The sequence below is a fragment of the Clinocottus analis genome, unplaced genomic scaffold (assembly GCF_023055335.1).
Source record: "Clinocottus analis isolate CAN_PGR_092001 unplaced genomic scaffold, fCliAna1.0.p SCAF_18, whole genome shotgun sequence".
In the NCBI taxonomy this organism is placed as follows: domain Eukaryota; kingdom Metazoa; phylum Chordata; class Actinopteri; order Perciformes; family Cottidae; genus Clinocottus; species Clinocottus analis.
In genome coordinates, this window is record NW_027175909.1 from 14406306 (window position 1) to 14419122 (window position 12817).

Consider the following 12817-nt stretch of genomic DNA (forward strand, 5'->3'; position numbering starts at 1 on the left):
TTCCATTTTGATTATGGTTATTGTTGTTTACTGTGGATTTTATGTGCCGGACCCACAGGACTCGCTGACTCAATCTTCTGCAGCCCGCTTTTGTTTTCTGGCTCTATTGAACCAGAAAAGATGGACTCTTAGTGGATATCTGGGGGGCTCTTGTGCTTCTGATGGTCCTGTGTTCAATTTCATTACACTTACTGACACACTTAGACATTAACTCGGCGAAATCATGAGGCAGCAGTGCTATCTCACACCGTTTATTCGCTCCCTTAAACTCCCAGCGCTATTGATTCCAGAGTCAAACATACATACGATATATACTCTGCATTATTGATTGCTGAATAACATGCATTATAATCAAGCCCTTACATCAAATATCGTTTCTACAGATTAGACGGTCGCTTCCTCCTTTTTTTCCGCGGGAACGAGAGAAGAAGCTCGAAAAACGCCGGACAGAAAATCTCCGGCCCGAAACTTACTGCTGCACTTATTATACTCGCTCGACTCGCAGTGCGGATAAGAGCCGCGGCCAGCCGGTAGTCGTCTCCAGATGTCAGCTCTCTTAAGTTTCAACAGTAACTTCTTGGTCTTGCTCCAGCCGGCGTTTCTAAATTCTTCCCTCCTCTGTAGACACGTCTGCACATTTTCCCTTTTGTAAAGGCACTTAAACGGAAAATGATGGAGGACGTGTCAACCTGGTGCCTCTTCTCTTGTCACGATGATGCATGCAGTGGCAGCTGCGACTCCGGTGCATAAAGAGCACCGTCGGAAAAAAAACAACAACCACTTGGCCGCTCAGTCAATTAGTCGATCGGCAAAATATTAGTCAGCAGCTACATCAATACAATGGCTTTTGATGTAATATTTCATGCCGTACTTTCGATTGTCCCAGCTTTCCTTACACAGAGGCACGTTCCAGCTTCGTAAGCTCCTCTGCGCCGCCTCCCTTCCTCTGGGAGCGTTCAGGCCGATGCGGCATCCTCCAAGACTCAGGGAACCCACTCCGCTAAAATGCATTAATATTAAAGTAGTTCCACACCGTCGCCTCCCGACACAACGGCTCGACGACCCGGGCCGACTCAAACAGCTCTGCCGCATGTGCAGGATTTTGATTGAATCCGACGGGGCCTTGAAAATACCAGAAAATCATCTGATAACACGAGTCCAAGACCAGCTAACGGCGCCTTCAGACGGCCAATCAACACCCCAATAAATGACCCACTTGGCTTAATTTGGTCGAAATTGTACCTGTTACAGTATTTGGCCAAAGGACAATTGGCTATTGACTTTTACGCCAGCCTCTGATAACGTCTGCCAGAGAGAGAGAGAAAAGCTCCAACAAGTGAGAAAATGATCGGAATAATAACGCGAACATGACAATGGAAATTAACTGCGGCCGAAGCATTTAGCGATCACTGTTCACCACTTTGTCTGACGTGCTTCATGGCCCCATTGTGTTCGGACTTTTGTTTTGCGCGTGCACTTGTAAAGGTCTTGGGCTTGGTGTTGGACGGGTCCTTCGGGTCGGGTCACTGCTCTTTAGTCGCCTCACGCCTGGTGTTGTGATAAATAGCCGCCAGCAGATATCGGGGATTTTTATGTCATGCATTAATCCAGAATTATATGAATTTCTAAATAATTCAGTACCACTTTGTTGTACTGCCAGCAGGTGGAGCTGTGCACACACGTAGCGTGTATTAATAGATTAGTCGGGGGAGTGTGAATGAACACCTAATGAACGCTCGATAACACCCACAATTAGATTTATTAATAAACAGATCATTAACACGTGTTGTACAACACTTATTAACTGCCTCCTAATATGTTTCATTCTTGATCTCGGAAATTGTAGTTTACGCAAAAAACGCTTGCTGCGTTCCTCTCGGAGCTTTCAGCGCCATGGCAGGGCTTTTGTCAGAGGATGGCTTTTCATGAAAAATAATTATTATATCAAAATAATTCATCACGTATATACATATACAACTAAAATGTGGTGTTATAAACCGTTCTTTCATTCTACACCACTTCTAAATACCCATTTAGGGTTGAAATGAGGAATTTAATAGACAAAATATGAGAGAATAATATTTAGTAAGACAAATAAAAGCATCGGTTTCATTTTAAGAAGCCATTTAATGTTATTAAATTAAAGTCTCATTTAATCTCCTTTTACAATGAAATGATTCAGCGGTTACAATACTTGATTTACTCTAATTGTTGCACGTTAAATTTTCTTATTTACTACGTAAATAAATTCACTTCGTAAGATTTCCTCCGTTGAGCCGACACACTGCGTGAAATAGTTATGCATTCAGTCCTGCTATTATCAAATGTTCAAATGTGCCTGGATTGAGCAAAAAAAAAATCTGTTAGCTTCAAGTAAATATGCTGAATTGACTTTTATGAGCATGCGTGTGGTCGTCTGACCTCCGTGGCATTTACTATATTGTCCTACAAGGCAGAATCCAGCCATCTGGTACCCATGGGCAAGTTCAAGCAAATGTTAAGAAGTACTGTATTTGCAACTATTATCTGCAGCCCCCCCTCCACCTCCCCTCCACACACACACACACACACACACACACACACACACACACACACCATTCAATTTACATGGTAATAAAAAAATACAAATAAAAGCTCCATATTTCACATCTGATGCTCAAAGTAGTGTGGAATTAAGATGCTTGGCATTTGAAAAGGCAGACAAACAACATCTCTATTAGAGCATCACACACATCACACACCACAGCAGTGGCAGATGTATAGTAGCATAATTATACAAAGAAATTGCGGTTATTTATGTTTCAAAGGCACCAGTTCAAACACTCCTCATCCCCCCCCCACTTCCCCCCCTCACCCCCAACCTCCTGCTGTTACTGCTGCTGCTGCTGTTGTTGTTCCTGCTGTTTGTGTTGCTGCTGCTGCAGCTACGCTCGCCGTCGCTGTTAGCTCTCGCTCTCGGCCGGCTCCTCCACCTTTGCCTTCTTCACTCGCGACCTGTCTCATAGCCGGCTGTTCATGAGCAGATCGACGGGGGTGGGGGGTGAAAAGAAAGCGCTGAAATGAGAAAGGGCCCCTCATCTCGTGAGTGGGGTCATTTATTTTTCCCCTCCTTTTATTGTTTGGCTCGAGAGAAAAAAAAGGTGTTGATGGAGCGTGAAGGGACGTCTGTCTACTAAAGCACAGCTCACCATATAATAGGATAGTAATTAAAAAGAAATATTAAGTTCAACCACTAATGTACAATGAGAGCATCTTGACAGGCCCGACTAATTGCTGATGCATTACTGGCCTCTAGTGGTGAGCGGTAATATGAGCGTAATAAATAGAGTAAACAAGAAATAATGCTGAAACAGAGGCTCTCAGGCAATATGGTGATGTGCACTGTAAGTTATTTATATGACACTTGACAGGGCCAGTGTTTACAAAGTCACTTCAACATTGACTTTACTCGGCGCTAAAGGCTGTTGGCTCTAATGAGAGTAATCACGCCGGCAGAATTCCTCTCATTTCCATCAGATAATTACACATTAGCGTCACACGAGACTGAGGAAGGAAAGATAAATCCAGTGGTTGGAAGAAATCCAGTCAAAATAACCATCAGACGGAGAACAGCTTCTCACGCAATCTATCGCGTTCGAACAATGGGCCAAAAAAAACTCAACAATACCCGTCTGCAGACATGCATAATTAATTTCAATAACATTCTTAAGCTACAGACAAAAGATATTTGTGCAGATTGCAATGAGCTGGTGTGCACAAAGGGGCAAAATGGCGGTTTCAAACCGTAACCTGGAGGTCAATTGAATCGCTGACCTCGTTGGAAGACGTGCAGCCGGTGAATCCCACCCAGAGTACAAATCACAGGACAATCGGTGGCGATTAGGGGATAGTAACTTTATTCACAGCGTACAGGACTTGTTGCTCTTGTACTCATTTTAAAATGCATTTGGATTCCTCTTCATTTCTTCTTCGGCGCCGGCGCGTCGTCCCTCGGCACGGGGAATATTTCAATTTCTTTGATGATCCTCTGAGCAATAGTAATGTTGTTTGCCGACATCATCCTTTGAGACATCAAATCGAACGGTCCCCCTGTGTTGTCACATGAAGCCTTTGTCAAGCAGGGTTCCACCCACACAAAAAAAACCTTACGACCTTTAATCATTTGTCGTTTAATGCTGCATTTTCCCTTGATGTTCTGTGGTCAAAAGATGAAAGCATACGCACCATCAACGTCCAGTACCAGTCCTCCGGCTTCTCTGACTATAACCACTCCAGCGGCGATGTCCCAGCAGTGGATCCCGATCTCGAAGAAGGCCTCCGTCGCCCCCGACGCCACCAGGCACATGTTGGTGGCGGCGGTCCCGGACCCACGGAGCCTGTCGGGGGACAGCAGTTTGAGTTGACAGGTCAGCGACACCGCCGCTTAATTAAGGCGGGAAACAGCAGGCTCACTATTATTAGAGTTGCGGTCCCATGGCCATATAAAAATGTAAGAAAATACAGATACTCTGACTTTTGATAATCCTGCAAAATGCAACATATACAAACAGTGTTATTTCTTATTAGTATGTTGAAAAAAAGTCAAATTATTTCAATACTTTAGCCTCCAGAGTGGAGCTGCTTTGCAACCGTTGGCGTTTCAGCTTGTCTAACGTGGCCACATTGGCTCAGGGCGGGGCTAATGTGTGATTGACAGGTCACTACCACAGTGTAGCGTAGCGTCTGGGAGTTGTCTGTGTTTTTGTCTTCCGACTGTTTGGCAGTGTTTTTAGGTTTTCAGTTAATTGCAGCATTTTTGGCGCCTGTAAAATATCCAACTCCGGGTTCGGCTGTTCTTAGCTCCACCCTCTCGTTCCACTTCTGGTTGCCCAAGATGGCGAACGTTGAAAAATCAAGATGGCGACCAAATTGCCGCAGAAGCGGCTTCAAAAACCGTAGTCCGCGAACCAACGGGTGACGTAAGGGCGTCCATTTCTTACCCGCGGTCTACGTTATGATGTGGCTACGCGACGAGGTGGGTCTTTTGTACTCAATGCAAGTTTCTCCTCGCTTGGGATGGTTTCACAGAACGTACACATTTCTAAATAAGACCACTCACCCGTGCACTGGGATGCAGAGGATCTTCTGCATGGTGGAGAAGATCTTGGTTACTCTATCGACGCTCCTGTCAACGCCATGCTCCGAGATGATGATGGACTTATGGATATCTGCAGCGACAGCGCGACAAAGGGGTTATTGTTATGTGAAATTATAGGTGTGACTGTGCCTGTGAAGGTGCTCAGGCACACACACACGCACACAGAGATACACACAGCAGTCAAAAGTCCCCCAGATTGAATGTGTGTAACCTTTTTAATGGTTCTGCTTGAATATTTTATGACGTTCTGAAGGTCCTTGATGTGAAAGTGGTGATTGTGTGTGGGGTTTGTTTCCAGATGGTGCATTTCAAAAGCGAGGCGAAGGATGGCACACCTTTTGTGGTCCGTGCAAAGCTCCTTTTGTGTTATTTCCAACTCAGAAATGCTAAACGAGTAAAGTTCAAACTGTCGGCTGACGCTAAACGGAAGCTGTTACCTTTTACATCGGACACCTGAATCTGTTCATCGTCGCAGAAAGCTCCCTTCCCCTTTCTGGCTTTGTACATTTTGTCTTCCAAGCAGCTGTACACCACACCAAACTCCAGCTGGGAAAAAAAGGTAATTCTTTCAGTTCCACATACACAAGTACAGATAAAGTACTTTTAATGACTATTGATTGACTTGACGTACCTCCTTATTGACGGCAAAGGCAATAGACACGGCCACGAACGGGAATCTGTGAAGAAGTATAGCGTCACACACATCAGTACGTTTGTCTTACCCTCTCCATCCTTTAATAGGCATTTTTAGAAGAAGGAGATTATAGGGAATAAAGCTATTTGTTTGTTTTTCAGAGATCAGAAAACCAATACCAGCCTGTGCTTCCATGTCTGTCAGTGAAAGAAATAAGTAGAGCAAGTTAGCATAGCTAGCTGCGTCCCAACCCATTCCAGTCTTTGTGTTTGTTTGTTTGTTGTTTGGTTTCTTTGTCTCTTTGTTAACAGGATTAAGTATTGACTAAGTGTGGGCCCGGTTCTCATGAAACACGGTGGAAGGGTGCAGCGACGTCAGGGCACTCTGTGAATATTTGGTGCTGAGTAACTAGCTAACGTTGTGAATTTAAACAAAGCACACTGCAGGCAACCGAGGAAACACACCATGGTTGGGCTTAAAAAAACTCAGTAAAACATAAACAGCAAACCATAACGTACTGAAAACACGAAATAAGCGTCACAAATATAACTTTGGGACCCGAATGCCGATCTTAAACAGCAGTCTCTGGTTGAAGACGCGACAAAGCGCCGGTATTTGACACCCCGGGAACGAGACGGGGCTGGTTTGGTTTGATCCAGGTAACGGGGAATCCATTGAAAGGTAAAGTGCGGATACATAGGAGTGCGTCTGGCGGTTGAAGTTGCAGATTGCCAGCGGCCATTTTCTATCATAACAACGTTGTTTAGGAGCAACGGAAGTTAGCAGTACAGGTTTGCGCTTAGCGGCTCTTGCTAACGCAGATTCAAAGTAACGTGACTACAGATGCCTCCAGGTGACATCATTCTAAGCTAACGGCAACACAACATTTTCTACACACTGTACCTTTCATGCAAATTGTCAACACACACTTCTGACGTCTTACCCGTGAACAAAGTTGGTGGTGCCGTCGACCGGGTCGATGATCCACGTGGGTTTGTCCGTTAAGATGCATGGCTGCCCACTTGAGACGGACTCTTCTCCAATGAAACTGCGGCACAGAAGAACCAGGGACACACATCAAGAAATGAAACCGACAGTACAAAGAGTCATATTCAGGTGTGTGTGTTTGTGTGTGTGTGTCTCACCAGTGTTCATCTCCGAAATGTTCTTTCAGAGACCCGATGATGATTTTCTCCACCCTCTCGTCAGTCTTGGTGACGAGGTCTACAGCGCAGCTCTTAGTCTGGACCTTTATTTCCTCCTCCCCGGCTTTCCTAATTACCTTTTAAAAAATAATAGTAATAATCATTGGCACATGCTTTCGGGATCACGAGGCTAATATCTTCCAAGATATCCGAGCCAATGTCGGAAACACCACAGAGGAGCTCCAGCCGTGGAAGGTTCTTACGTACCGCTCCAGCCGCTCTCGCTACTTGAACAGCAAAGTCGTACTCATTCTGCCACTTGTCCTCCATCTTGTGAGTACGTAGCGGTTTTTACTGACGAGAGCCTGGGAAATAGATAAAGCTTGTAAAAGTGCAGCTATGACTCCTAAATGCATAGAAGTGATAAACTGAATAAATTTAAATAAATACAAAGGTATCAAAGGCTTTAAAAAAAAGGTTATTAGCATGTTGTAAAATGTGTAAACGGTGACGCCCGTCTCTGAGGACCCACAATACAATACTTCTAATCCTGCATGCTTAACACCCTCATTTGACAGTAGAGTGAGTTGGGCAACACTTCCTGGTTTCTGCCTGTCTTGCATTCTACTAAATCACCACCAGGGGGCTGCATGTTTTAGATTGTAAAATGTTAAGAAACAGCAGGAGGTGGGTGGGGAGTGAAAAGAAAAAGGTTCTCCGCTGAAGGAAAAAAAAAATACATGCATGTGAATGCCGACTCCATCTTACTTAAGAAAAAGTAAGTGGGTAGTATCAATAAAGTTAAGTCTAAAGTCGTCATTGTGCTGTAAGAAGTTCCCTGTCGGTGATGATTCTGGATTAATATTGCTGCCTGAAAAGTAACTACGCTCTCTCTGACAAGTAAGATGAGTAATATGTAGTGGGGTAGAAGTGTAAAGTTGCATAAAAGGGACATGATTGTACTAGTACAAATTGGAGATACTTGTACTTCACAGTTCTTGAGTATTTCGCATCTACGCACCTTTATACGTCTACTCTACTACATCTCAAAGGTAAATATTGTACTCTTTATTAAATTTCTAAAAGAAAAAAACCTGGATATAACATATGCATCTTTATTTTGTTGTAGAAAACACATCATACTACACATCATATGCATTATCTCTTGCTGCTGTATAAACAACAGAGTTTTTGTGATAAGTTACACAAAAGCGACAAAAAGTTGTTCGACAATTAGCCATCCTTGATAGCAACACACCTTATTATGGACACACACACACACATACAAAAAAGGTGTCATCCATGCACTGTTATAATGAAAGAGGAGCTTACCTGCAGGAGAAAGATGGACACGCTGTCAGAAGTAGCTCCAAGATGCTAGTGCACCTTCCTTTGAAAAACCTACCCTTAAGTTCCCTTATTGGAGCGATGAAGCAACTTTTTTTTCTTCTTCTTCTTTTTTTTTTTTTTTAAAGCTGGTATGACAGTATGGGAAAAGTACTGGCACCGCCCTCCGGTGTTTCTTGCAACCCAAAGCCCCAAAGGAAGCGGCATGCAATGTGGACAGACCTGCAACAACACGATGTGCAGCGAGTGCAACGAGGGCAACAATGTCAGCAAGTGGAAAATTTTGGAATTTCAAAACGGCGCACCCTCGCCGCGCACTCACGTTTTTGTCACATATGAACATGCCAAAGCTGACATGGCTGGTAATTAAATGTCGAAGCGTGAATGTTCACTCTCTTGGCGTTAACGTCAGACTCATAAAACCAGATTTCCTGCGATGAAAAACACGGAGAACGAGAGAACGCTCCAGCTCCTGACTGTGTTTTTAACATGGGGATTCGACACCACAAAAACAAACGCTTCTGTTCAGTTTTATATTTCCTGACACTGTCGCAGCCATTGTGCTTTCCCTTCATGTCCTTTCATAGGATTCCACTTGTGGGAAAAAAACACTTTGAAAGGTCCCCCTCGCGAGGCAGGGTGTGCATGCCCGTCTCTCACCGTGCAACAACAACATCCCAGTGAACTAAATGAAAGTATTTACTGCAGAGGCACAGATGTAGAGGTGTCTCTCTCTACATGGATACGTCAAAATGTTTATCAAACCGTCATCACATCTCACTGCGAGCTGACTTAGATGCTCATTTATTCTCCTCTGGGAGAGGATCAGGATGTATTGTGATATCAAGAAGCAAATGATACAATACAGAATAATTAGGTGCCACAGATACAGTAAAATGTGCATCTCTTTCATTCAAATGCATGTTGTGTAGAATATATATCCTCTAAAATCTTCAAGTTACTTACTTTAAACTAAGTGACATTGCAGGTAGTCATCCACACGAGCTGCATGTCTCAATATAATCACATTGGGCTTGAAAAAACAACCTGAAATGTGAGGAAAGTGGCGATATGCGTCTCATTTAAAAGGTGATAGGAGAGGAGGGAGGGGGGGTCTGGGAGTCGCCGATCAATGAATGGATCCAATGTCCATCACCTTCTGGTTTCCATCAAAGCACGCCTCCTTTACAGAGCCCAGAAATATACTTCTCATGATATTTTGTAGTTGATATGAACGCAACCGGCGGTGTTGACTGGACGTATGTTCTCGTCTCACAGGGATCGCAGGCCCCTTGACTCAAAGTGTGTGTGTGTTTTTTTTTTTCTTCCCCGGGGCTCGTTCAGACACGACGTTCATCAGCGCCACACCTTGCATAACTCTCGGCTCTGTGGCGAAATACAACGCTTTGGCTGTTTGTCGTACTGTATTTAGCAACGACGGGCTGAGCGCTCATGCACGTGGATTGTCATATTTGATCTTGAGGTGATTCATCTCATCTGGATCCTCGTCTGATAACAGTGTTTGGTGGGAAACACCAGAAAACCCGCCTCGCAAGCTTTGCAGCTGAGATAAGTAAAAAACAACCTCCGTTGAACCAGACGGATCAGTGTGTGGTAAAGTTTTTGTTTGACCGAGAGCAGCAGGAGAGCAGTTGTCATCCTCTCGTCCCCGTCGTGCACTAAATATAAGGGCGCTCTCTAAAATGTTGGGAGACAGGCTGAGGGAAGTGATAGGACAAGCAAAACAAATACATCAGTCCTGCCGTCTCGCTGGCAGGTCGGTGATGCATAATTTATCCCAGGATGACGGATGCTTCGGATGTTCGGTTCCCGGGGATTCACAGCTGTAAGTGAGGCCCGCCGTGACGCCGGAGTCGCTGAAGGTCAATGGTGCACCCTGAGAGATGAGCTTCAGACATGTCGTCTCCCCATTTGATCATAAAGTAGTGGACAAGCTGAAAAGTTGACCTGATGGAGAGCCAGCGGATCATCCTCTGGGGACCACGAAGGTCTGAAGCAACTTTTATGTAAAATCCAGCCAGAGGTTGTGAGAACTAAATTGTCAACCAGCTGGTTGCACAAGAGGAAGAACTTTGACACTTAATTAAAAACCCCAAAGTGCATCTTCAGGACACGAGGTGCTACAACACACATAATCATTTTATAACTTCAGCCTTTTTCTTAGCTGACTCAACAAAGCTTTCATCCACAAACATGAAATATAAAAAAAAAGTCCAACTACAGAGAAATAGTTTCAAAAAGGATTAAAATTATGTAACTTTAGCTGAGAGTACTCCAACCAACACTGAACTATGGAAGAAATAGAGCGTCTTGAGGAGCAGCTTTTACTACAAACTCAAAATAAATTAAACAAAAAGTGAGATTTAAACGCAGCATTGAGGATCGTTGAATAGACGGATATAAAAAAAATGCCCTTCAAAGTAAAAACACAGGATTTTCTTCTTATTTTTCTTCTAGTTTGACACTACTGACGTCATAGATTCTCAGGTACTTTGAACGAAGGCTGCGAACCACATCTTCAACCTATAAAACCACAATGCTTATGTGTCTGTAATATGAGATAGATATTGTTTAAATATAGATGATAATATGACGGCAGATGAAGCCGTTGGCGAAGCTCAAAAAACACACATTGTGGTATTGAAACAAAACTGAAAAAACGAACAGAAAGGGAACATTGTTCTGAAATGTCTTTCGGAGCCAGACTCTCTCGCATCTCCGGGGAAACATTTCTGGTGGTGTGGGAAGAAAAACATGTGTCTCCAACTTTTCAAAGAACAATGCCCGGTAGTCCCGAACGCCAACCAGGACATAAAAAAAAAGACGGGGAACCAGGCAACGCGAGCAGGTGTTGATGTAAAAAAAAAAAAAAAAAAGAAAAAGGTGGAGTCGACTTTGCTTTCAGCATGGCCGACTCTGGAAATCATTCCCAACACTGGCGATTACGTCTGAACCCCCCGCTGCAGAGTAACATGGACCATTGATTTCATGGGAGGGGGCCCCAGCAGTGGAGGACCTGCGTTTGCTCAAGTAAAGTGTTTTTAAAACCATTTGTTAGTCATCAGCGAACACAAGCTGGGGCCGACAGTCTGTGGAGAGCAAAACTCTGGGGCTATTTCACAGAGCGCATCCGCCCGAGGAGGGTGGGGTTGGGGGTGCAGGCCGGCCGCTCTGCATGCGCAGTAACTGCAGCAGCGACTGAAAGGGCAGCAGAGACTTCTACATGGGTGTAATGGCTGTGAAATGCTTTTATCTCTCCACTCACATCACGACGGAAGCAGTCAGTGTGGGCTTCTTTTTGTTTTTTCGTTGTTTTCTTCAAGTGTTTTGAAGTGTCAGAGGCCTGTTTTCTATTCATTCGCTGCTCTGTTCGCCACAAGAGACACTTTTGCTTCTTCGCATTTTTCTACTTTATGGATTTCATGAAACAAAGAACAGACAGCTTTTCTAGGTCAGAGCAAATAAGGACGTCTATTTACGGACTCGAACACACGGGCCACTGTCGTGGACGTCAGCGAGGTGTTTAGGAGCCTCGCCGCAGATTGAATCCAGAGGATTTTTTCCTATTCTCCAATGCAGCGCTGGATAATATCAGATTTTAGAAGATATGGGCTTTTGTTTTGTCACGGTGACTTGGAGCAGTCTTGGCAGATTTCATTACGAATCTTCTTTTTTTTTTTATCCTTTCCTTATGTGTTGTTTATTTACAAAAATTTCAGCAAGAACAAGGAATGACAGCAAACTCCCACATTCAGTGGAAGAAATTCAGCGCGTTGGCACTCAGCTTTTTCACATCCCGTTGCCAATGGTAGTCTTCTGTTTACGAGTACAGCCGACATGCGGATGCATGCTGACACCTGTCTCTGCGCCGCCAGTAATGACATGCATTTATCCATCTGTGGTGTGTCAGAAAAGAGGCCGGGCTTGGCGAGATTTATTTATAGCAGCTCTTCATTCGCTTTCCTTCATTACAGCCAGTCGTTCTATTTCAGTCTGGACTTGAAGAAGTTACACGATAAAGAGATTTTATGCAAACAGTGTTATGGACGAACATGATCTTGGATCAGCGATAGTGCACACTAGTGATGGCACTGAAATTCATTTACATATCCATTTGTTGAGCTTTTTATATCATCCATAGCTTCCCGGTGATGGAGAGCCGTTAGGTCCAGCCCACGCCGGAGGGGAAAACTATTAACTCGCTCTGTCTCCTCTTTGTCTGGTGTGAGGCTGCCTCCTGGCTAAACGCCAGAAAGAGTGCTGGACGGTTGCACCATCCTCAGAGTCCTAAAACATGCCTCACGGTACGCGTGTTGCACATGCACAAAAAGTATGCAACTCATGTCATAGTGGAATGTAGGTGACGATGCATCAGAAGGCTTTGCAGCATTACGCCTTTGTCAACAACAGTGACTGGCTAATACATTGAGCTAACATTAGCTTACTAATAGCCACATTTTCCCATCCTCATTTAGTATCAACTGCACCCCTGGTAGACATTAGAGGGGTGGGGTTCACCGGAGGTCCCACGAT

At 44.3% G+C, this 12817-nt stretch overlaps 1 protein-coding gene across 1 annotated transcript; it reads right to left on the bottom strand.

Annotated features, from left to right (window-relative positions):
* Positions 1-3873: 3873 nt before the first annotated feature.
* LOC137788669 (inositol monophosphatase 1-like) lies at positions 3874-8878 on the bottom strand. Its single transcript, XM_068581661.1, has 9 exons — positions 8249-8878; positions 7184-7281; positions 6917-7053; positions 6715-6819; positions 5769-5814; positions 5575-5683; positions 5099-5207; positions 4225-4376; positions 3874-4089 (listed from the first exon to the last, which is right to left on the bottom strand). Exons 2-9 carry the CDS (start codon positions 7244-7246, stop codon positions 3959-3961), a joined length of 852 nt encoding a protein of 283 aa, XP_068437762.1. The 5' UTR covers positions 7247-7281; positions 8249-8878; the 3' UTR covers positions 3874-3958.
* Between the last annotated feature and the right edge of the window lie 3939 nt (positions 8879-12817).